Source organism: Colius striatus, chromosome 5 (assembly GCF_028858725.1).
Source record: "Colius striatus isolate bColStr4 chromosome 5, bColStr4.1.hap1, whole genome shotgun sequence".
Lineage (NCBI taxonomy): Eukaryota > Metazoa > Chordata > Aves > Coliiformes > Coliidae > Colius > Colius striatus.
In genome coordinates this window covers 19,571,211-19,598,170 of record NC_084763.1, presented here as the reverse complement: position 1 = coordinate 19,598,170, position 26,960 = coordinate 19,571,211, and the positions used below count along the sequence as shown (strand labels likewise).

The following is a 26,960-nucleotide window of genomic DNA, read 5'->3' as shown; positions in this document are numbered from 1 at the left end:
CACTTCACATACCAGGAACCAACAGGAGAGAATAAACCTTAAAAATGAACACCAGAGCTTCAGAGGCTACTATATGCCTCACTTCTTTTAAAAACAAGACAAAACAAAACAACCAACAAAACAGCAAAAAACCACTCTACTCATTATCCCCCACATTCAAAAAAAAAAAAAAAAGAAAAAGAAAAAGAAAAATCAGTTTGGAACAGACACACCTGTAAGTAAGTTGTGGCATGAATCAAAATCAAATGGTGAGTGTTGCATAGGAAAAACAGTCCTCTGACTAAAGGCAGTGGCAGTTGGTGGTTTCCAACCAAGATCAAGATATTTTGGCTTATTTACAGCATGAGAAGAAAAATGTTAAGCATTTTGAATTTATATCTACAAAAATCAATCTCAATCTTCTGAATTACTGATAACGGTATTATTCCAAGTAAATATCACAGAATTAGGATTATTTTAATCTTCCAAAACCCTGTCTAAAAATAGTATAGAACTACAATGTGTTATATTGCTTCCAGAAATAGTAATAATAATATTACTGGTATTTCTATAAGAGAGATTCATTAAGTAATAATGACATCCGCTATATTTCATTCTCATTTCCTATGTCAGTCACAATGAATTCTAAGTTTATAATACAGACATAAAAATTGACATTAATCATAATTTAATGCCTTTCAATTAAAGTTGTAAAGCCACATTTAGGACATTGTATGTTTTTCTAACTTAAACAGTAAGATGCTGCCGATAAAAAAACAAAAAACAAATGCTTACTTTAGAATTTATATGAATAGCTACTTCTCACACACTAGAGATAATTAACAGATAAGATTTTTAATTAATTCACTGAGACTTAGCATAGTTTACCTGACCCCTCAAGAAAATTAATTATGTTGAGCTAAAAATACATTGTACATTGCTAAGAATTTCATTCTAGCACTACTGGAAAAAGCACTAAGCATTCCAACATGTTATACTGTGAATATAATCTCCTCTCCTTGTCATTCCACTATGACCTCCCAAAAGAAATTACTGCCACATTCAGAATTACTTGTCTGGAATATAGAATTTTAAGCAGAAGAGCAAGAGAAGTTTGTTAGAAATAAATATTAATTTACAAATATTGATAATCTTGCTGAGAAAAGAAGAAAAAGTCTATAAACTCAATACAAAAAAATACATCTAGTGATATATCTTTTCTCAGAGTACAAAGATAAACACATAATTTCACCAAATGAGATAAATCTTGTCAGGGTAGATCTGACTGCAATGCAGGAAATGCTAAAGTGTACGTCCAACATTTCGTTATATAGTCTGGCACGTTTGCATATAATTTCTATTCAGATTCAAATCAATGCTTTTTTTAAAACATATTTTTAATGTTTCTGATTACAAAATATATTTAGTTTTTAAAAAACAACTCATCTTACAACATTTCTATGGTGCTCTCTATGCTACTACAGCAGACATTATTGCAGGACTTAGTAGTGCTTCTATACTGATGGTTATAGCAGGTTTCTCCACAGTAACTTCTTTGTGTAGGAATTTATAAACATCTTGAATGATAGGCTTTTGCTAGGAAGTTTTTTTCTAGGGAGGATATTTATTGCCCTAAAATCAAAAGCAAGTGCAAATGCCATGTAAAGGTATATTTTTTATAATGCAAAAAAGGAAGACCACTAAAGAAATTACATGATAATAGGGTTCAATCTCCTCAGTTATTTGCTTTTAATAATAGAAATTATGTTAGCAAGGGAGACAGATCATTCAGCACAATGGAGTTCTGTCTTTTAGTCATCTATAAAGCAATGTGCTAATCGACCAGAAGTCGCTGGGCAGCAGGTCATTCTGCATACCTTTGATATGCAAATTCACGTTAAATGCTTTGAAGAATTATGGCCTGCAGACCATACCAGATTCACAGCAACATAACATCCTATCTTTTGGTTCTTTATCTGAATGCTATCTCTTACAGAGAACTCTACCAAGGTGGTGTTGACTTTATAACATGTTCAATGTGACAAGTGCGCTTTTAGGTAGTGGATATGCTAAAAGCAGTCCTCATCATTCATACTTAAGGGTATCTGTTGCCACACTGTTCTGCTTTAAAACACCCACTGCTCCTTTTACGTAGTTCGTACGCCGCTTTTCAATCACATGAAACTGTTAAAGCATGGCACTTTCAAAGGTTTCACAATGTTGTCATAAACATCTAATTTTTAAAGTTATTAATCTTAAATAAGACATTACCAATTTGAATAACATACTACAATAGGTTGCCATTTTACATCTAACTTGCAATTGTCAAAATTCATTCTATGATGGTATAAACACTTAGAAAAGCAGACTAAAGCACTATTTCTACAAGATGAGTGTTAACAATGCAATGGCACAAGCATATGCCTGAGACCTGTGCCCATAGTCTTAGTAAGCAGTTTTCACAAGAGACAAGACTCCCTCTGTTTCATACGGTTTGCTCCACTGCAGATCTGCTATAACATCTACTGTTTTCACTCACTGCCCAGGGACAGTTACAATTACTATCCTTCATTCATACACCTCTGAGGCGACAAGTGTCTTGTTATGCACTTTTCTCTTGTTGAATGCCAATGGCCTAACTGAATAAACTCAATCTCACTGCTGCCATTCCTGTTACACAGCACTTATGGGAGCTGACAGTCTCTTCTAGAAAGTGCTTTCAGGTACCCGTGGCAGAAATGGATAACTGGTGTCAAACAGCTCCTTACACAAAAAAAGGGACACATTTTGCCAAAAGGTGCACACAGTAGAGAAAGGTGAAACCTACCCAAGGTCTGCAGTTTGGCTTTTACATTTATCTCAGTGCTTCTTGGAGACACGTTACTTGTTTGGAAGCAACATCTAAACTGGAACCAGAAGAGAAGAACCTTCCTCCTTCACTTTTTCTACTACACTATTTCTCTCCACTCACTTTCTCTCTAGGCAGGAATTTTTAATGGTTTAAATATTCTTTTACTCTTAGACTGTGCCCTGCAGAATATTAGCTGGTTAACTGAGATAGCAACAGGAGTATAAATATTTTCTGGTGAAGAACTCACATTTTTTTTTCTGTAAGGAGTCTCAATATACTTTCTAGAGACAGGTGTATCCCCTTCATTGTTTTCTTCAATATCTATTCCTCTGTTAAAGCCTTGTTTGATTTCATTATTGAGATAGAATAAAATGAAGAAGGTAATCTTATGCAAATACAATATTCAGAAAAAAATAACATAGTTTCTCCACAGCCATATATAAAAATATCTGCTCCAAAGCATTTGTAATTGATTCCCAGTAGTGCTTTTTCTTCTTTTAAGTGTTTTTTCTTAAACAGGGAATAGTTCATAACCATGTTTGGTTATAACACAAACTATGTTAACAACAGATCAAAATTAATTTACCAATGCTACTGTATAAGTGAAGAGTTACTTAGAAAGAAGTGGCAACAACATTTTTTCCTCTGTGTTTAAAATCTAGTTTAGCCACATTTCCTGCTGACAGTTTCTCTTCTTTGCTATCCAATGTTTACATTGTTGAATAACAAGTCCAGTTTTGTATGTCAGCACAAACATATAAAACAACTATGACAGATGTAGAGTTCTCCCTATCTTTTCTGACTCCTCACATGTAGTAACTCAAACTTTATTCTTAGGATTCATCTCTCTTTCTGTTTGTAAACTAGGACATTGAAGTTAGCCAGAATTCAGGGGTTTACACATCCTGAACTTGTTCCTATTAGACATAGCTAGTGGTACAGTGGAACTGTCACATCATTGATACAAATGAAAAGGAGTCTTGAAGACCTTGACCTATTCATAAACTTAGTGAGAAGGAAAAAGGTCATTCTGCAGTGAGTTTCATAAGCTGGAAGGCACAATAGTAGAGCTTATAAACTACTATATGTAAACATGGGAAACAGTAGCTTAGAGGTATGGTAACTCATATGCACAGTAACAAATGCACAGATTGATTAAAGACATGCAAGGTTTTATTTTTCATGTTCTTCAAGGAAGCCTTACAGTCAGAACTGCCTATTCCTTCATTCTTCTATCTGCTGTTCTCTACACAGTTCCTTGCAATGCATTTCTTTTCCAAAGAGCCTTTCATCACAAGCACTTTGTCTTGTTTACTCCTAATAAAAATTTAGAAGATTCACATTACTCCATCCTTTTTCACTTACTTGACATGACAAGGAAAGGGAAAACTCTGTGACAGCATAATTTGCATGTTGTTTTGTCATCCAGCAATGCCTGCATTTGTTTCAATACAGAGGGAGTTGTGGAAAATTGATATAAAAATAAATCAAGCTACATAAATCTTAGATCAGAACTAATTATATATAAGCTTCTGGACAACATATCTGAGTTAAGGACAGGAAGCCATCAAATATTCTTGATCTGATAGACTTTTGTTCCACCTCCTGTTCTCTTAAAAACCATTTCATATTACAAAGAAGATGATATGATACTTGTCTCCAGGACTAGCATGCTACACCAGATTCATAATGGCAGTTCAAACGCAAAATACACTTTGCTGAAGATCCTACTTCAGAATAATGCAAAGTTAAAAAACATACTTTACTACTTGAAATATTATTTTACTATTTTGTTAATACTTAAAAAAAAGAATTTTCTTCTAATAAGTGGCGTTTTTTTCCAAAAGAATTTAGTTTGAGAGTCAGACAGAATGTTTGCCTAAGTGATAATACCTTGAATACCTGTAATATTTTTGGAGTGAGGAAAGTGAACTAATTCTTAGAGAATTTATTCACTATCTCTATTAAAAAAAAAAAAAAAAGACTGTTACCTAATTAGATTAATGGCATTTAACAAAGCCTTGTTTTAGAAAAGACACATGACTTCTACTAAGGTTGAAATAATACTAAGCAGCAGCAATACACACACATAAAATCCTGTAATGGTATAATACACTCCTTCAGCCCCCTCCACACATGAGTACTTAAAAATATATTATTTGTTAAAAGATTCTGCTAATCTTTTAAAACTGAAAATATATAAAGCAGAATCTAATTAGTTCCAGTCAACATTTCTATTTGAAAATGACTCAGAAAGACATAGTTCATTCATCTAAACCATTAGCCATTTTCAAAATTTGGTATCTCTGAGCAATGGATATAACTAGCTTAAATCAGCTTAAAATGATAGGTGCTACATTTGAGTTTGACAATGGTCCATTTTGGATCTCTATATCACAGCTATGTGTGTGAAAGGAAATGGCAATTACCTCATTCTGGTGCAGAGACAAGCAAATATTACACAGTTTAGAAGAATTTGAGTCTGCCTGTTCCTCATCTGCTTTTTTTTTTTCACCTCAACCCACCAAAGAGAAAATTATGTACATAGGATGCTGAAGGATAAAACCATTGAAGACTGACACATTCAGAAACTAGGCTCTACTCTTGCTTGCAATAAGTTGGCTTTGCAGTCCAGAATGTACAAGATTATCCCCATCTCTTTGCAGAATATAAAATTACAAGAATGTGATTATCCTAGAGTCCTCGGCTATTTCTAGTTGTCATTGTATTTAGGAATAAAAAGAATAAATTTCTCAACTGCAAAACTATTAACAGATTGAGCACAGTTCAGTGCCTGAACTGGTATCGCCATGTCAAACTCACATCATGACAAATTTAAATTTTCTACATGTATGGATATCTGAAAAAGGAGGGTCTATGCTGTGCTCACTGCAGTGGCTTCTTCTCCCTACCTCTGTGCATTAGTCTTCAAGCAAACCAGTGCTGGGTACTAAAAAGACTGCAAGGGTTATTCCATTACAAACACAGCAGCCCTCTTCAATGAATAGGTAACACTAGTATTATGGTTTGGTTATATCTTCCTACACTAGGTGCTCAGGAGCATAGTTTGACACATGCTTGAATTGTCAAAAATTGTGAGGGAACTAAAAGCCAGGTTTTCTTTTCTTTTTTCCTTATCTTGGAGTGGCCTTAAATGTCTCAGATCTAACTAAGATATCTAATAGCTATCTAAATCTTCAGCACTGATCTCTTAACTGGAATGATCATTATTATTCATAAGTTTATTTATTGACTGTGAATTTATAATTTAAAGAAAATATTGGTAATTTGTTTCAATGTTGATTTTCTCCACAATCAAAACTCTATTTTTTTCTAAATAAAAGCTAGAGAAGTCTATAAAAGTCTAATTGCTTGTTCCTTCTGCCATTAAGTTTGTGGACATCTACCACCTACCCTTTTAGATGATTACATGAATACGAATTTTAGATCTAATACCCAATTGGATTAAACCATTTGTCTTCATAGATGAGACACTCATTTGCATTTTGTTTAAATCAGTTCTTTAAGACTGATTGGAAGGCCAAATTAGAATATATTCAAGATAGTCCCTTTAATTAACCATCTACCTAGTAAGACTGAGCAGCCAGCAATTGCAATAAAGGTAATAGAAGTGAATAGCATAGGAAAGGGGGAGAACTATTCTACATCATCAGAAATACAGATAGCTGCAGTAAATCATTCCAGACAAACTTTTCAATGATGTAAAAATGTTTCCTTTTACTCAATATTTTCATGTACTTTTCTAGAGATAGACCAATGAGGTAGTCCCAATACAGATTAAACAATAACAGTAGTATTTAGCTGTAATAATTTTTTTTTAATCTAAATGGGGAAATGAAAAAAATGCCTTTAGGCAATATTGCCTTAAGCATAGCTGTGACAGATACAGACAGAAAACAGAAATTTGATGATGGTATCAAGTAGTCATCACTGACAAACACTGATAAACATTTTGTAGGGGCGGGTGGGATGGGGGGAAGATCAGTGGGTTGTAACTCAAAAGCATATATGAAAACATAAATCTTTCATCTGTAAACCTTTATCACTTGTAGGATGTTTCGGGCACATTACATTTTCTAAGCTTTCTGTGAATATTAGTCTTGTTTTCAAAACACTAACCAGAACATGAAAACAGAGCCTGAAGGGTATGAATGCATTATCATTCTCTGTCACAGAAATGAGAAGTAAACCAAAGCACTAAAAGTTAAAAACTACTCTCCCAAAGTCAGATAAAGCTTGACTAGGCCCTGAGAATTGTCATTAGTTAATAGAGATGAGCAGTCTGCAGAACCAGTCAAGACCCATTTTGCTGAAGTTGCTGATCTCTGCTAACCTGAATTCCCAAGCTTGCAATGAATCATCGTAAGCTTATGTTACCATACAGAACTTTCCTATGTTCAAAAGCTACCTGAATGGTGCTATCTATAAGATTCTCAAGTTTTATCCAAAAAAATTTCCTATTCCTTTAAGAATAATCTCTATCAGCAAGGTACATGTTTCCTCAACTTCAGTTTGTCAAAGAGTTAGGGTTTTTCACTTATTCTGTATTATCAACAGCCAGGAACAATTACATGAAATCAATGATTTTTTAATTTTATTTTTACTGTTACTTAAAAGTCTAGCAAGAAAATTTTTTAGCACAGCGCAGAAGGCTTGGATTAACGCATGCTTATCGCCAGCTGTAGCCATCTAAAAAATCTACTGATTATATAATCATCTTAAATCCCTGTGTAGGTCAAAGACTTAAATGTTGTTAATGATAGCTAAAGACTAAAGTAGATGATTGTTAATCCTCCTCTTATTTAAGTTATACACTAAATAATACATTATTGCAGTATTAAGTGACTTTTTGCTTCATTGTTTAATATCTTACTGAATAGCTTAAATGTCAAAGATGTTTAATTACTGAACTTGAAGTTGTGTTTTACAACCTTTCTCCTGGTATGTTCTGATCCACAGAAATGCTTGTTTAGGAAATTGGTAAGATACTGCAGTGTTTTCATTCTGATGTGAAGCAGAGGCACTAAACCACAGAACTAAGTAAGGATGAGAGTCTTAAAACATTTTATACATTGTATGTTTGAGGTTTGGTGGGGTTTTTTTTAGCTCTAAGTTGGTTTGAGTCTACATTTATTCTCATTAAACTAGACAAGAAAATTTTAATTTTACCAAAATTATCACTTCCTTCTCTTACTTGATTACATTCAAAGTTAATGGTTTCCTTGCATCAGTACAGATGCTGTTAACTACAGAATTTTGCTTTTGCTTTTTTTGTACTTTCACAAGAGCTGCTTTAGAGACACTAAATTTAGCATCTCACAGAGACAACTATTTACCCGCAGGGTCAGCATTAATTTACGTGCCAATCTTTTGCCATATCACAGCAGCTTCTGAAAAAACAAATCAAAGGGCTTTTGAAAAAGTTGCAGTGGTTTGTGGAGAAACAGTTAAAGGAAATAATTTTAAATGAAACACAACTTTGCCCAACCAACTGAACATTGGGATCCTAGCAAATAAAAGGAAATAAAAACTAATCTTCAGTTCCATAGTTTTTGTGCAATTTGGTGTAATTTGAAATAGATATTTCTTCCCATTCTAGAAAATCAGCCTGTTTGAAGAGAGAGGAGATTTTTTAAAGACATTAGAGAGGAGCCATGCATGCTCAGTATTTGCAGAGGTAGACTTTACCTTTATTTATTCCTTTTCTTAATGGAAAAGAAAGGCACTTAAGAACAAAAATACATGCCATCTTCTTGGTGCAAAGAAATTTAAGAACAATTCTCCTTCATCAGGGAACACTTACTGAGGAATAGAGAGTGAACAGCTGTGAAGTGATGACTTCTTACAGTATCTGAGGGTTTGTTTTTAAAGAAGGATTTTCTCTGATTTCAGAAGCATAGACTCTTATAAGTTTTGTGCTTGTTTTAGTTCAGTTTGAGACATATTTTCAGTAACTATCAAAGTAATTTTTCTCCTTTCTTTCATATTTAGAATGAAAAACGTAATTAGGTTTCCAGCAGATACGGTTCCCATAAAATTAAAATAAATAAGATGGATTTAGAGAGAACAAACTTGCTTCAAAAGTTTCTGGAGATACTAATTTCCTGGGAAAAGCATGTAACTAAAAAGGAAAGGAACTTTTCCTGCAAGGAACAGAGAAATAAGGATTCTAAATGGAAACTTCATACTTTAACTTACTTTGCAGTGTTTCCACCATTACTTTTTTTTGTGTGCACGTGTGTGAAATACATGCATCTTTAAGATACCTGTTCTGAGTCTGTCTTCTTGCAAACCTTCTGCTTTTACACCCTCCTCTCTTCCAAGCCTCATATTATATATTCAATATTTTCCAATCCTATCACTGGCGGTTTCTGCACTATCACTCTTCTCCCAGACACCACTCACTCCTTCTACTTCCTAACACCAGCAATAGCTTTTGCTACTTCTCAAAGCTGGCAGTACCTTCTGATAGGGCACTTCTATAATTAACTCTGGCATCACTCCTATGATTTATATTCATCATCTGAGTCCTAGCAACACCAATAATGTAATGAGTTGGATCCATCAGCAAATCAGTATGTTTCAAACACCAAATATGAGTAAAATGATGCACATTTCTTCATCCACTTTCAGTTCCCACAAGCATAGTAACTTAAAAATCGTCCTTAGACTTTCATTGTTCATAGCAAATCATAATTAATATATGTCCATCTCTTCTTGCTACTTAGGTTGCCAAAGGAACTTTTCCTACATCTCCTTGCCTGCATTTGTTAGGCACCAGCTGGAGAAGAGAATGAGGAAACTCAAATTACCTTATTAGTAGTTAAAATGGATAAATTATCCTGCTGATCCCATCCACTTCAGCATGTTACCTCATGGAGGGCTACTACATTCCTAGACAAGACCTTTAGCTCAAGAATTTCCTAAAATATACCTTGCTGGTATTGTCTAGCAAGCTTTGTCACATGTGTTCTCTACTTTTCTGCTCTTCTATAAGTTGTCAGAGAAAGGCTATAGGAACAGATAATGCCGTTCCTCAGGATGAACAACCCCATGCACTAGTATAGGCTGGGAGTCAAACTTCTGGAGAGCAGCCCTGCAGAGAGAGACCTGGGAGTCCCGATTGAATATAAACTAAACATGAGCCAGTAATGTGCCTTCGTGGCCAAGAAGGACAATAGCATCCTGGGATGCATCAAGAAGAGTGTGGCCAGCAGGTCAAGGAAGGTTCTTCTCCCCCTCTATTCTGCCCTGGTGAGGCCTCATCTGGAGTCCTATGTCCAGTTCTGGGCTGCTCAGCTCAAGAGGTAAAGACAGCTTCTAGAGAGAGTCCAGTGCAGTGCCACCAAGATGATCAGGGGACTGGAACATCTTTCATATGAGGAAAGGCTGAGGGAACTGGGGCTGTTTAGGCTAGAGAGGAGGAGACTGAGGGGGGATCTCATAAATATTTACAAACAGGAGGTTGAAACATCTCTTTTTTTGATGGAATCTAGCAACAGGACAAGGGGTAATGGGATGAAGCTGGAACACAAAAAGTTCCATTTAAACATAAGAAAAAACTATTTCATGGTGAGGGAGCCCTGGCACAGGCTGCCCAGAGAGGTTGTGGAGGCTCCTTCCTTGGAAGTGTTCAAGACCCATCTGGACGTGTTCCTATGCGACGTGATCTAGGTGACCCTGCTTCTGCAGGGGGGTTGGACTAGATGATCTCTAAAGGTCCCTTCCAACCCTACCATTCCATTATTTGGTTTGGTCTGATCTTGGCTTTTGTTACCATGTTAAAATCCCACTGCACCACCCTCAGGTACCATGGCTGCCCTACTTATCAAAGCTAAATTGCATAAGTATATCAGATTAGATACTTGAATTTTCTGACTGATTAGTCCAAGAACAAAAAAATCCACCTGGTAATCAGTCTACACCCTTTTCAGGACCCCAGACTTATATCTTTGCAAGGTGGATGTGATTCCCTGGATTTTTAACAATGCAAGGATGTGGTACATGTAGATATGCTTAGTGAAAACTACAGGAATAAAGGAAGTAAAACCTGTAGTTTTACAGCTTTTCTGGTTTCTTAACAAATGCCCCAGGAAAAAGTAATAACCGTCCTTTAAAATTTTCTCCTAATATTTCCTTCACAGAGTTATTTTGTTCAACTGCAGGAACTCTTGCCATGGCCTCTGTTTGTCAGGATTGCTGTCTCTGCCATTCAGACACCTTAAAAATTTCACAGTAGCAAACTACTGGCAGAAACTTCTGTTGATCAGCTTTCTAGCAGGCTTTACACAACTAGGTGGAATTACGAGTGTCACTTTCCTATATATTTTTAAAAAAAAATTATCTGTGATTTTCATTCAATTACAGGCTATTCAGACTTCTGTTGTGAGTCATTAAGACAGCTTTTACATAAAACCAACCATGTTTAGAATGAAATGTAAGGAAACCACAATTTTTTGGTTTTTTTAATATTCTCTCTCATAATAATGAATAAGTTTAATATGTCACCTAAAACCCATGACATCACAAAGCATTTAATTCTGGACAAAATATATTTGACAGAAAACAGTTGATTTATACTTTTTTAAATAGTAAGATTTTGACACTCATCTATTTTATATAAATGAATATATTTAGAAGAGAAACTTGATTTCCTGAGAGGATTGAGCTTTTATACTATTTTTAATTAATTATTTTGACTACTAATTTAATCTGTATGGATATTTACACAGCTTTTCTGCAAGCATTCAGTTGAGCCAAATGAAACGTGCCAGGAAAAACAGCAGTTGCATGAGAATCTGGAGTTCTGTATCCAATTCTACTGCACAAGTCCAACACAGAATCTTTGGGGATTTTCTCCTCTTATTAAAAAAAAGGAAGAAAAAAAGTTAGGATACAATAAATTAGACAGGATATGGACATTACAGAAATATTCTGTCAGAGAATGCATCATACAATGACTCCAGATAAATGAGTTCTTCAACATGTGCCATTTACCAGCCCAAATTACTAAAGAGAAGGGAAGGAAATAGCCCTAAATATTTTAAAGTATATAAGTGAGTGTCTTTTAAGACAGTTCTTGAATAACAGCAGCACTGTTCCTGCATGCTCTGAATAAGCAATTAACGAGGTAATTGTGCTTAGGAATGTATTTACTGTATGCAAAATTACCTGTCATGCAAACTCATGCTTTTTTTCAACAGATATCTTTGAAATTCCTAAGAACAAAGTACAAGTTGCACACACCTCCCCCAAACAATAAATAGTTATTCAGCTAGGTTAGCAAAAAAAAGGTGCTTAAGGCTAGGAAAGATTCATGTCTTATTTTAAATCTTTGCAAATGTCTGTCTCATCAACAGAAATAATACTAATTGTAGAATTTTATCACTTTCCTCCTTGGACTACAGTAATCAAATCATTGCTTTAAGTAATTCCTTTTCACTTTAATAGCAGCTTTTTAAAAACAGGTTAATAACCATTCATATTTAAACTGTAGATTTTATGAGTTATACTTATTATGCAACCCATTAAAGTTTTATAGTCTTTGCAGAATTTAATAATCATTGATCTTTTTCATCTGAGTGCTATTAAGACAAAGGGTGTAAACATCAACTGATTAAAACATTATTTAAAATGCTTTACAAAAATGCTCTATAAAATTTAGTTTTAAGTAATTCCACTCATCAAGACTTGACAAATGTGAAGAGTACTTCATTTAACTTCCTTTACAAGAATGTTTTGCATACAAAGCAAAAGCCTGAGGGACCCTCAGTCCCCAATAAAGGCTGTGCTATTGCTTTAGCCTTTGATATTCTGGCTTTCCAACAGGAAGTTATCTCTCAGTGCATTGTGCTGTGCTCTCAGAAAAATGTAGTGTAGGAGTAAATAACTCAAAGTCTCTTCTTTCACTGTTACTAACCACCCATCAGTTGAACAAGCAGCTGAGATATTTCAATCCTATCAATTGTTTTAACAATAAAAAAAAGCCACTTAAGTAAATACAAATACACAGAAAAGTCTGACGTGTGTCTTTTTTAGGTACGTGGAGCCCTTTGCTCAGAGATCATTTCCAGTCTACAACACCACTCATGAAAATACCTTTAAGTTTATACTCCATAATGCAGACATCTACCTAATTATGTCGTCATGAGCTTATACAGTAAGTGTGCTTCTGCCTTAGACCTTTTCAGTTAGTTATGGACTTGAGAATTCATGGAGACTTGTTAGAAGTCCACCCATTCTCACATGGCAAAATGGAGCAACATAAATATCTGTTCTTTAGTCATAAGACGATGAAAGACTGTAGAGAGATATATCACCAGAAAAATCCAGAAGTAACTGTAAGATTTCAAACAGATGGTGGAAATGCATGTGCTATAGGCTCAGCCTATGTGAAGAACTATATCCTACCCATACCCACAAAGTAAATACAATCTGCAGGCAAAAATTACCAAATAATCACCAGCACTGAGACATCCATAAAGACTTTGAATGAGATTACAGAGATGAATGCCAACAGAAGTTTTAGCAGAAGAAGGCCAAACATGAGTGATGTTACTGTATACAGTAATCACTCTTCCCGATAAATCAAAGCAGATTTACCAAAGGCACATGTTACATTCCAACAACCGGACAGGATGTGACAAATAGGTATTCTCAGATAATTTATATAGACATGAACATTACATAGATGACAGGTATTATAGTATTCAGCAAGGTGAAATGACACAAACTTATGCTATTTTAAGATAATCCGAACGCTTACTTCCCCAGGAGAATACACATCCTAGAAATCTGAATTTCTACTGAAAGGAATCACAGAAGGTTGAAATACCCCTGATATAAATCTTATTTAAATAAAAATTTTAAATGGATTTTTAATGGTATCTACTCCTTTATATCCACAAGAAGACTCCTCTAAGCTCTCAGAACTGCTGTATCCTATGTGGCAAGAGGTTACAATTGCTCATTGTAAGCACAGGAGACTGCTGATTCCCTAATTGAAGTATAACCCTAAAACTGTTCAAATGAACCATGAGGAATCCAATCTGACTCTGAGTACCTTTAATGATGAGGCATTTACAACTTCTGTGGACAACACGTTCCAGTGTCTTATCATGCCCATAGCTGAAAACAATCTTTCTTCCAATCTAAACATACCCTCTTTCAGTTTAATAACATTGCCCCTTGTCCTATCACTGCAGGCTCCCATAAATAATAGTGAAAAAAAAATACAAATCTTTCTTATAAGCCCCCTTTAGCTATTGAATGGCCACAATAAGGTCTTACGAGAGCCTTCTGTTCTTCAAGCTGAACAACCCCAACTCTTTCACCTGTTCTTCATAGGACAAGTGCTCTACCCCTCTGATCACGGCTCTTCTCTGGACCCATTCAACAAGTCCGTTTTTCTTTTACTGGGGACTCCAGAAATGGACGCTGTTCTCTAGGTGGGGTCTCATAAGAGTGGAATCAACTTCTTCAACACACTGCCCGTGCTACTTTTTATTGAGGCCAGGATACCATTGGTATTTTGTGCTGCAAATGCACATTGATGACTCACATAAAATTTTTCACTAACCAGTATCCCCAAGTACTTCTCCAGAGGGTCACTCTCACCCCATACATCACTCAATATGTGCTGATAGTGAGGACTACCCCAACCCAGGTGCAGGACCTTGCATTTGGCTGTGTTGAATCCCATGAGGTTCACGTGAGTCCAACGAAAAAATTACAAAACAGAGGCTAGGAGCACTACTAAAATGTAAGGTAATGCTAAAAGAAAGATAACAAGAAACCTTTTGTTGATATGTGGGTTGAAATTGGAAGGAGTCGCAGCTATAAGTTACAAGCAGAGGCAAAAAAAAAAATTAGAGTAGGTTGCAAAGAGATTAAGGCTAGATTTAGCAGGATGCTCCTCAATAATGCTTCAAATCCAAGGGAAATAATACCAGGCATTCTGGAGACAACTGCTGGGCAGCTAAGATGCTACTCCCCACTCTGCAGTGCAAATGAAAACATTAGCCATGCAATCACAAGCAACCATGGGAAGGTTATCTGAGGGTTACAGGAACACTTATTTATGTGAAGTCAGTATGTGAGCTCTGTTCCCTGTCTGTGACCCAGAGCATAGATCATACACAAGAACAGGCAGATGGAGTATTCCTGGAGATCTGGATGCATCCTAAACTGACTCAAAACTTAAAACAGACAAGGAGCTTAATTCTTGAGCTGTGAACATTTCTTCTACATCAGATAATCAGAACTTTACTGCTATTTCAAACAGAGCCCAGGGTGCAGATTAAGAATGTAAATGTACAATAAATAAATCTGGCCAATTCAAATAATTGAATAGTTCATACTGATGTTGATTCATTCCTGTTTTGCAAGCACCAAATAAAAACATCTGAATTGCCAGGGTTTTCTTGTGTTTGCCCATTCCCTAATCCTCCTTCTTCCCCTGCAGGCTTCTTAATTAAATGTCCTGGCCAATGATGAAAATGTTATTAGAATAAAGAATTCAAACATTATTTTTGCAGCCTTCTCTGTTTTGAAAAATAGTCAGTTAAACATCAATAGAGATACAGATAACAAAGAAGAGCATAGCTACCTTGTAGCTCAATTGCAGGGTTATGGAAAGGAAAAGAGCAAGCCAACTCCCCTTTTTCTAGACACCTGTAAATGAGTAGCCATGCAAGGAATATCCCCAGAAGCCATAACCCCCTCTGTCTGTCTGAGAAATTAACAATTTGGTGCAACACAGTTCTCCAACCTGATAAAGGTCCTTCTCACAGAAACAACATTAAAAATCTGAACAGACTATATTTTTTTATTGCAGAGACCTATGTAGGCAGTATTCCATTTTGATTCACATGAAACTGAGACCACTGTGTTTTCCTCTGACTATCTTCTTCTGGAAACAAAGCATTCTGGCAGCATGTCATCACTACTGAACTTTAAAGGATTTTATATGATGAGGAAGAATAGTCTTGCTATGCTTCTCTGCTCAATTAAGTCAGAAAACATAAACCCAAACCAGTACATAGAGACATACCAAAAAAAAAAAAAAAGTTTATGTAGTAAATTCCAGGCTGTTAATGTTTAGAAAAACTAACATATATTTCAGAGTCCTCTTCCACTCTTCACTATCAAAAGCTATATCTTACTAATAACATCCAGAAAACTGACATACTGTTTCCGCAGCACCTATATCTATTCTAGGTAAAAAAAATATCTGGGACAAGAGCCCAAGGAAAATATTTTTTAAGTATCTTCTGGAAGCTTTTTGACAAGATTTCTTCTCATTTCCTGGCATAGCTCTTCCCAGAAAAACTTGTCAGCAATGAGGTTTTCTATATTGTCCATTATCAGTTGTCTGGCTACAACAGGAGAAGACTGCACTTTCCAAACCACCCGAAAGCTACACTCTGAGCTAACTCAGTGGTTATCTGTAGGCCAAGCAGAGCCTGACAGCAAGAGTAGAGTGGGGAGAAAAGAAGCTAGGAAGCTGTTAGTATTTTCCACAGGCTGTCTTTCAGGAAGCAGAGAGAAGCATGTTGGCACCCTAACCCAAGCTGATGCTAGAGTCCTAATCTATGGGCAATGGCTGTTATTATCTCCTCCTTCTTTCCCATATGGCAAATCCCTATCAGTGGAAGGTCAAACACGAAGCCCTAAATATTGCACCTGAGGCTACTGGCATAGGACAAGCAAACAGGGAAAAACAGGGAACTGAACAAGGATTACTACAGATGAATCATGAGAAAGAGATGCCTGTGTCTGTAGAGAAATAGTTCATTTTCTATCCATGTATAGTATAGTTTAGTACACTGCTGTTCCAAGTTATTTGACTATTCTAGTCAAAACCGTAATCATGTTTCTTTCAAAAGGATGCTTCTTTGGGAAACCTTCCACTAGCAACAAGGAGAGATCACAATTTAGCTTGGAGTTAGGATTAAGTTTTTCAAGCAATATTCCTGTTTCTCCTTACAACCATTTACTTCTATTGTCTACAGTGGAGACCTCTTCTGCTACAGATTATGCTCATACTACAGTTCATAAAGGTGATACAGTATTTTTTAGAAACTTTTCAGAAAAATGGTTAGCAAATACTTCAAAGAATAAACAAGCAAGGAATCCAATGCATTGTCTGATTTTCTACCTAGTCATAGCAAAGGTCCAGAATTTGTAAACTTTAAATTCTCTCTCTCGAGAGTCTGAAATGTTTAATTCTGACTTTTAAGAAGAATGATCTGGTTTCTGATGCATCTGTGCTTTGAGGATAATGGACTTTAGAGACTATGACTCTAAGTCTCTATTTTAGAGACTTTTTTCTGTGGGAGGGTCACTTAGGGCTGACACTGACGCCTAGCAAAATGAAGCGTTTCCTGTTAGTCAAGGGAGTTATGTGAACTTTGATGCTTTATGAAATTACTTTGCAACCAACCATTGGCTCTTAAGCAGAAATCACATGTGCTTTTTAATGTGCACTCGCAGACCAGCATGTATTCAATACAACTGCTAAAGCTTCATGTCTCTAAGAGCTAGTTCTTAGAGGCACGCAGACTTAAAGTTTCTCGCTCTGCGGAAATTATCTAAATTGTTAAATGATCTCAAATATTCCTCAGAATGGACAATTATTTTTCTATTCCTTTGACAATTTTCAAATAATATTTTTAAAAGCTGCATAAGAATTGTTTATAGTTATAGTTTCTTTCTGTCTTAAAACTAAGCCATTTAAATCCCACACACTTGATTCATCTTTTTATATCAAATAAACTTGCAATGAACTTGTGATTCTTCAGGGTCTGTACAAGTGGGATGTTTTCATTTTTAACAGCTGTTTTGTTAAAATTTCTTTTTACATACGACTTGAGGGTAGTCATTTGCTTCACAATTAAGAGCATAGCACTTACAAATGTTCAGCTAACCAGATTGTTAATTGGTATGTTTGTTTTACACTTTCTTTGATAGATGGAAAATGATTTTTCAAAACTGAATGGTTCAAAGGTTCACATGTCATCTTCCTTGCAGGTTTCTTCCTTTTTACTTTTCCCTCTTCTCAGAGTCCAGAGATATGACTGATACAGATTTGCACACCCTCTACTATCTTTTTGCTCTCATTAAAGCTTTTGCCTTTGAAGAAAACTGAGTGCTGAATGTTTTCTTCAGAGGTGCCCAGCATATCTTATGTTTGTAATATACTTATGCCCAGTTACTTTGTTTGTAATCTACTGAAATAGAGTGAAAAAAGGTTGTAAAATACACCTTACTGTCATTATTTTCAGTACTTAAGACCAGTATTTTATTTTTTTTGTTCTTATGTATGTGCCTGAGATGGCTTTTGCCATCTACTCTCCTAATATTTCTATCCTTTAAGACTGTCTGTAGATAAAATTAGAAGCATAACTGCTTGATAAATGGAACCATTCCAATGTAAACACATGATATAATGTCAGCCTTTCTGTCATCTGATTTTTAAGTGGAATTTAATATATCGGCTGTGAATAGCTTATGACCTGTCCCATAATGTGAGATTCATCTAACCAAAAGTAGATACAGCTGAGCCAGTCCCTCATTATAGTTGGCAGATATGAATGGGAACTTTCAGGGTCCACTTCACCTTATGCCAAAGCAGACACAGAGGGTGCTTGCACTGCAACAGAGGGTGCTTGCACTGCAACCTACCTTTGTGTATTTTTCTCCACTGAAACTATAGAAAGTTCTCAATTTTCTCCATTGTCTTTTGTGAAGAAACTTAAGGTGATTAGCTCAGATGCCTCTGCCTATCACAACCAAACTCTTGAGTCAGGATTGCTGTAATCAGAGACCACTTTTCTCTGAAACATGACTGAATTTTTGCTCAAGTGTCTCCTTGATCACACTCTTTTCAAGTGAAGGTTGTACAAAACTGGCCTGTAAGCAGCCAAAACTCTAGACTTCCCTTCTAATCTCCTGGGAAGTAGCCTGGACATGCAGCCAAGCTCATTATTTTCTATGGAATTATGCAAGGGTCAAGAGGTCTTTAGAAATCCATTTCCTAAGACATGATCTATGACCCTGATGTCTTAATCAAGGGTAAAGCTAATTTATTGACAGCAAGAGAGAGAATGTCCAGTTCAGGTGTTTGGAGTTCTGTTTCTCTTACTGGCCACCTGTTTGACCTTGATTTAGCCACAGAACGTAAATGCTTCTCCACTGACACTGTGTCAATGAATATGAAGTATTATCAACAGCTACAATCACTCATGAGCATGTATATTTACAAAAAAAAAAATTTGGTTTTCGGTCTCACATTCACATCCTTAAAGCCCTTGTCAGATGTTCTGTTTAAAGTCTAATATGACTTGTGGGTCACCATCTCCTTAGGCTGTTAATATTAGGCAGCAGCTGACATGTTCTCAAAAGATTCATCAGCTTGGAAAGTATTTCTGGAAATATGAGGAACTTCTCAGCTAGCCTACGTGTTTGTAGGATGCCATTAACCATTTCTGGCATCTAAGCTAAACATAGCATTACTCAATAATGTACTGTTCAGAATGAAAATAAGAACACTGAGGATGGTGCTGCATGTCAGCATACATGATAAGAAGGCAAAGGTCATGTTGCAAGGCAAGGCTATGAGCAGCAAGGCAGGTGACAGCAGCTCTGATGATAGCATCTTCACACTCAGGACTGACATATTCAGCAAAGGTGGACTTGGCAGATGGCCACAAATCACAGAAAGCAATAACTTGCAAGGAAAGGCTGCTAGTCTCACTTTTGAAACAGGCTGTAAAATTGAAGAGATGAGTCTGTAAAGTCCAACTATGGTGTTTACATTGAATGATATATGGCTAAGATGATGTTCCAGAATAACTATGGTTTTGATAGGAGTCTATTTTTACTGTCTTATTTACAAATTAATACAAATGCATTTCCCCCTAAATTTCCCTTCTGCCCCACAAATTAATTATAGTATAAAATAATAAAAAAAAAAAAAGAAATTGTAAGTGTATGGACTAACATAAGATTAAAATTTATTTTAAAAAATTAAAATTCAAATTATGTAGAGTAAAACAATTAGTAAAACAATCTGAAGACCGAACTATAGAAAATTCTGAAAAGACACAGAAATTCTAATAGATAGTTTCTAAAAATTTTGCTGGCCTATGGCACTAAATGCAAATATTAATTACAAAGAAAAACTGTTTAAAAAAAAAAGCCTAAAGCATTAAGCAAGTCTAATAGTTTATCTATTTTATGATGATTTATCAGTAACTTAGTTAAAGCAGCACTTTTTAAAACTTTCCTCCATGTCTATATACATTTTAAAATATTAAAAACTTTATTTGCAATAAATTGTGGTTTTTTTGTAGTAAGAATTCTTTTACACTGTTTTTAAGCATTTAACACTTATAATTTCTATGATCTCTATTAATGTTGTGAATGACTTGAACTTAAGAATGGAAAAGAGAAGATTGAGAGGGGATATTAATATTTAAAAATATCTAAATGGTGGGTGTCAGGAGGTTGAGACATCCCTTTTTTCTGTAGTAGCTAGCAACAGGACAAAGGGTAATGGGATGAAGCTGGAATACAAAAAATTCCATTTAAATATTAAAAAAAACTGTTTCACTGTGAGGGTGAGAGAACATTTAGTGTATGTAAATAAAGAACTTCCCAGAGTACATTCAAATTAAAAAGGGGCAAAATTCAATATAGTCCAAGTTAATATACAGCATACTTAGATTTTTTTTTTTTAGAGCATTAAATGGCCAGAAACAGGAAAATTGAAACATTCATGAGATATGTAAGTAAAATAATGAAGACTTAATAAGGAATAAGATTTCTATAATCACAGATACTACAACCAAGTAAAGACATTATTAACGAAAAATTTAACTTTGTTTTAACCCATAGTGTGAGAAACAGCATATCTTAACCTGAAAAAAAAATTACACTGGAGTGTTTGCCAGTTCATAGTTTACATACAAGCTAATGTTGTCCTTATTCTCACTTCAATAGCCCCAATAGTTTTATCTTTGGAAGCCCCAACAATTTGCAAATTTTAAGTATTTCTCAGGAAGCCTGTTGGAGATGGAATATAGAACACCATCACTCTGAGAGTTGCAGCAATTTGTGAGAGGAACTCTGCACATCTTAAATAAAAGTGGGAATCTCACAAGCCCTAGGACTGAACATGGCCTGCAATTTTATTGCTTGTCAGTTGGGATTATATAATTTTTTCCTTCTACATTGCTTCTGACCAACACTCAGCTAGGCTCTAATTTATGGTCTACCAGTCTGCCAGTGTGTCTGAAAGAGCCATTTGGCCCTCAGTAAGAGAGAGGCTATTCCACATTCAATCGAGTACATAAAATTCTACTTTGTGCCCTCTTGAGTCTTCCATGGAAACTGTGGCTCACTGAAGTGGACAGTAACTCTTAGGAGTGTACTTACTGCATTGAAATTGGGGAAGAGATTGACTGCTGCGGCAGTGTCCAGAGGAAACGGAAGAAAAGGTTTAATATCCAGCGATGGCTGCAAAGGTGGAGCAGGAGGACGCACTAGGGCTGGAAGAGCAGGGCTCTGGCATGTACCACCTAAGTGTAGAAAGATGCAGAAGACACTCAGCACATACTATGATTAAGGGTGACAAAAAGAGAAAAGCCATCACAAAAAAGCCACAATAAAAAGCTAATATTAGATTCAATAAATATATTCTTATTTGCTCACAAATTAATGTATTACTGAAAAAGAGCACAGATGACTCAGTGACTATTAGTAATAATTATTTGCCAGTAATTCCTTCAGGTATCCATCTATCATTATTTAAAATTAGCTAATAAACCATTTCTCTCTCTGGATTATTTGGAACAATAGCTCAACATATATCTGATTTCCCTTTAGAACTTGAGATAGCCTTATTCTTCTATAACTTTAGTGTTTCATGCCAGTCCTGTTGCTCAACCTTCCAAAGGCAAATCTCTTCATATTTGGCTCAGCAAAAGCCATGTAATTTGAAGAGTTTTAGCTTTCTAATTAAATGCTCACTCATGGAGCTTACAGTTTCAGAACAAAGGTAAATCTCACAAACACAACATACCTTACTGTCTCAATAGCTGATCAATAGAAATCTAAATTAAGAACAGTTTCAGCAGCCACTAAAATGCTGTTTACAGGAAGGTACTGACAAAACACTTTCTGCACTTGCACGGAGTGGAGCTGAATCAGACTTTGCAGCAGAAAGCTCCTACCAACCACCAGCTATGTGGGAACATAATGCAAATTAAGAAATTCCCTTGCATATCAATAAGTCACTACCCATTTGCAGTGGACCCTATTTGACTGATTCATTTGCCCCTTGACATGGCCAGCTAAAAGCTGGAAGAATACAAGTCCATTCTCTGCTTCCAGTGTCTCCCATGTTTTGGTTGCACTCCAAAACATCAGTTCCCTGTTAATTAAGGACCATTTGGATCCTAGGAAACTGTTAAAATATGCCAATGTTCTTCTAATCTGAGAGGCAGGCAGCAGATTGTAAAAACTTAATGGTAAGAGTCCAAGAAACATTGAAAAAAAAAGAAAGGGGGAATTTCACCCCGCTCATTGAACAGACACAGGCAGATAGATCAACAGTGGGAGAGATCTGAAATCTGTTTCCTTTTCTCCTCTCATACACACAGTCACTTCATTAGAACAGCTGCATACATTCTTTAAGAGCCCAAATAGAAAGTGTTCAGAATGATATACAGAATCTCTCAATTTTTGGCCAGCAAATCTGCTAATAAGGTTTGCAGTGTAATACATCTAATTGAGGGCTAACAGCACAAGATTTAATTAACTAGTTGTAGCAGATCATCCACAGTTCTGCTTCTAGGTATAAAATCAGCTGGAGCCAAATTTTCAAAGACAGTGCTTTTTGCCAACTTTCAGCTCCTCTGTGAAGCATTTCACTAAGAATCATTAAAAAGAAAACATTACCCACTAGTAAACCTAAGGTATTGGATTAGGGTTCAATCCAATCTCACACTGCTTTTTGCCCTAGGATAACTCCCATTTTTTTAGTAATTTCTACATTTATCTCAATGTAAAAATGTATTAAAGCATTTTTCAAATGCAGCAGCTAAGTATATGAGCAACAGAAAAGCAGAGGGCAAGCAGTTCTGCTTTCCACAGCCCACCAGAAAAGAATCATTAAGTGCTTAATGTAAGGACAGTAATAAGGCATTTTTCAAGTACATCAGCAGCAGAAGGATGGCAAGGGGGAAAGTGGGACTGCAGCTAAACACTGAGGGTGCCTTGGTGTCTGAGGATGCAGAGAAGGCCGAAGTACTGAATGCCTTCTTTGCTTGAGTCTTTATCGCCAAGGCCGACCCTCAGGAAGCCCAGTCTGGCAAGGATAACAGGATGGCCAGGACAGCAGAGGACTTGCCCTGGGTGGAAGAGGAAGAGGTTAAAGACTTGTTGGCCAAGCTTAACACTCATAAGTCAATAGGACCTGATGGGATGCATCCTAGAGTGCTGAGTAGCTGGCTGATATGGCTGCTAAGCCTCTGTCCATCATTTTTGAACAATCATGGAGGACAGGTGAGGTACCTGAGGACTGCAGAAAGGCCAATGTCATGCCAGCCTTCAAAAAGGGCAGGAAGGATGACCCAGGAAACTACAGGCAAGTCAGCCTCACCTCCATCCCTGGAAATGTGATGGAACAACTCATCCTGAATGTTATCACTGAACATATGAAGGATAAGATGGTTATCAAGGGGAGTCAACATGACTTCAGCAAGGAGAAATCCTGTTTGACCAACCTGATAGCCTTCTATGAGTGCATAACCGGCTGGCTAGATGAGGGGAGAACAGCAGATGTCATCTACCTTGACTTCTGCAAGGCTTTTGACACTGTCTCCCATAACATCCTCATCAGAAAGCTCAGGTAGTGTGGCTTGGATGAGTGGACAGTGAGGTGTATCGAGAGCTGGCTGAATGACAGAACCCAGAGGGTGGTGATCAATGGCAGAGTCGAGTTGGAGACCTGTGGCCAGTGGAGTTCCACAGGGGTTGGTTCTGGGGCCAGTCTTGTTCAACATCTTCATCAACAACCTGGATGAGGGGACAGAGTGTACCCTCAGCAAGTTGGCTGATGACACCAAACTGGGAGGACTGGCTGATTCCCCAGAAGGCTGTGCTGCCATTCAGTGGGATCTCGACCGACTTGAGAGTTGGGCAGAGAGGAAATTCATGAGCTTCAACAAGGACAAGTGCAGAGTCCTGCATCTCAGAAGGAACAACCCCATGCACCAGTACAGGCTGGAGACTGACCTGCTGGAGAGCAGCTCTGCAGAGAGAGACCTGGGTGTGCCAGTTGATAATAAACTAACCATGAACGAGCAATGTGCCCTCATGACCAAGAAGGCCAATGGCATCCTGGGATGCATCAAGAAGAGTATGGCCAGAAGGTCAAGGGAGGTTCTTCTCTCTCTCTTCTCTGCCCTGGTGAGGCCTCATCTGGAGTCCTGTGTCCAGTTCTGGGCTCCTCAGCTCAAGACGAACAGAGAACTTCTGGAGAGAGTCCAGCGCAGGGCCACCAAGATGATCAGGGGACTGGAATGTCTTTAATACAAAGAAAGGCTGCAAGAACTGGGGTTGTTTAGTCTAGAAAAGAGGAGACTGAGGGGAGATCTTATTAACATTTACAAATATCTAAAGAGTGAGTATCAGGAGGAGTGTGGAGGGTGTGGAGTCTCCTTCTCTGGAGGTCTTCAAAACCTGCCTGGATTTGTTCCTATGCGACCTGACCTAGGTGGACCTGCTTCTGCAGGGGGTTGGACTAGATGATCTCTAAAGGTCCCTTCCAACCCTACCATTCTATGATTCTATTATCACTATTGGTTTGGCAATTGCTGCATTCCTATGGAATTACTACAAAAATAAAATAAATAAAATAATTAGTGTAAAATAATTTGTGTAAAATAAATTCAGCAGGTCATAATGATGACAAGATGGTGTTGAACAAGTCAATCTTATTCTCTGTGAACAGGAAATACCCATAAAGACTTTTTTAGGTGCTAGAAATACTTAATTTTTCTCAAGCAAAAGCTTTTAAAGACTAGGAAGGGACTAAGTCACTACTACTAGCAAAAACCTTACTAAGAAGTCTCCAGGTTGCACCTGAGATCTTGTAGAACCCCATAAAAATGCCAAGGTGAACATTATTCTGGCAACAATAAAGAATTGGAAGCTGTCAAACAGCCTACAACTCACAAATGGACTGAGAAATACCACCTATGCTTAAGAACTGAGCATGTCAAGTGTATTAGTGCTATGGAGGAGAGCCTTGCAGCAACAGAATTGCAACTCCATACTCTTCTAGGATACCATGTCACAAGGATGAAATATTTATTGTATTCTGTGATCCTTCCCTGTGGCATGACTAGGCACTCACCCATCTGCTGCTGCCAGGCAGTGCTGCACAAAGTCATCTGGGGCTGAGAACATGCTTTAAAGGGAAAAATTCAGCCAGCTCTACAGGACTTTGGCTGGGACTCATGGCCTCTGGAAGAGAGTTTAAAATCTGCTACAGTCCTGGCTATAGTGGCACAGAAAATTAGTATGTTCAAGAGCACAGCTGCTCTCTGTTTTTGCAACAGTGTCAGACATATGCCTTAACGATGGAGCATGTGATAGGTATCATGAAATTTGAGCTTTTGCTTGAAAGAAATTCTCTGATGTTTATAGCTGCAAAAATTAGCTTCTCTTTCCATTTAACACGTGCAGAGTTGTAGTCTAGAATCAACAACAGGAATCCTGTAGCAGTGGAAATCATTTTTGTGACTCAGCTTTACCGAAAAACTGTTGGACAACATTTGGGAATGTCAATGTTAACTATTTCCCATCTAATCTATTAGCAGAGAGATGGAGAAAGTAGAAGACCACTGGGAGGAGTTCTTGAAGAGTAAATACATATTTGTATTGTAAAGAAGTCAACATCAAGGGCAGAAATTATGACAGTGGGAAAACTGAAGAACTAAGAATACCTAAATGAATGTAAAGAAAGGGAGGTGCACTAAAACTCATAAAGTACAATTTACTTTGTAAATAAGTGGTGCTACATGTGACAGAAGTGCATTGAGAAAATTACTATAGCAAGACATGGGTCTTTTTTAATTACCCAGTGTTACTAAACACCGGATAACGGTGAGGAACCATAAAGATTGCTTATGACTGTTTGGTCTTTTACAAAAAGACCTCCATAGCTCTCCCTGTGCAAATGCAATGCTGCTGCATATTGAAGACTCGGTGTCAGTCTTTTTGTAGACTTCCTGATAGCAAGGTTTGCAGTTCCGCTTTGATCAATAAAACTAGAATAACAACCTACAGCACTGACAGGCTTTGTCCACAGTCTCTGTTTGATGCTTTGTATTATTACCTGAAGTTCACATGAACATCCTTGACAAAAATTTGGTGCACGCATGGTGTGTCTTAAGACACATAATAGTCCTCTCAAGATGTATGTAGGGCAGTATAAGTCTGCAGTTACATTTTGTGACTAGTTGCTACAATTTCTTAAAATTTGAGGATACTAATGTATTTTTTAACTTTGGTATTATAACTTTGTTATAGTCTAATGTCTCTCTAAACAGGAAGAGTCTTTCTGGGCCATTCATGTTCTAAATGGGAGATGAATGTTCAAGACATATGCAAAATGCATGTCTTTGTTACCTCAAATTCATTTATAGGAAGCACAGGAATAATACAACTTAGAAGTTTAATTAGCTCAGCATTTCAACCAAGATTGAAATAATAATAAATACCACTTCCTGTCCCTCCTTCCCCTAGTTTTGACTTTAGACATGTTTTACTACAGAATAGAAAATGAATTTTCAAATGAGAATTCATTCCAAAAATAAGAAATCGGACTTCTTTAAAAATGCTAAAGTTTTGACATTATATTAAAGACATTTTTGTCATAACTCTTTAAAATATATATGCCTTCTGAGGAAAATTTTTGCTTTCAATGAAATAGCATTTTCTGATAAAAGTCTCCAATCCAAATTTCTGTACCCAGTTCACCTGCAATATTCCTCAGATCAGTTGTAGGTAAAGAGTATAAACAGTTGTACTGGCCCTA

The 26,960-nt window shown here is 36.7% G+C and overlaps 1 protein-coding gene across 1 annotated transcript in view; it reads right to left on the bottom strand.

The window, feature by feature from the left end:
• ZNF385D (zinc finger protein 385D) overlaps nucleotides 1-26,960 on the bottom strand; it is a 161,536-nt gene that overhangs the window by 109,759 nt on the left and 24,817 nt on the right. The window contains exon 2 of the mRNA XM_061997187.1: nucleotides 21,290-21,432. Coding sequence (XP_061853171.1) covers nucleotides 21,290-21,432 — 143 coding nt within the window. The remainder of the gene's footprint in view (nucleotides 1-21,289; nucleotides 21,433-26,960) is intronic.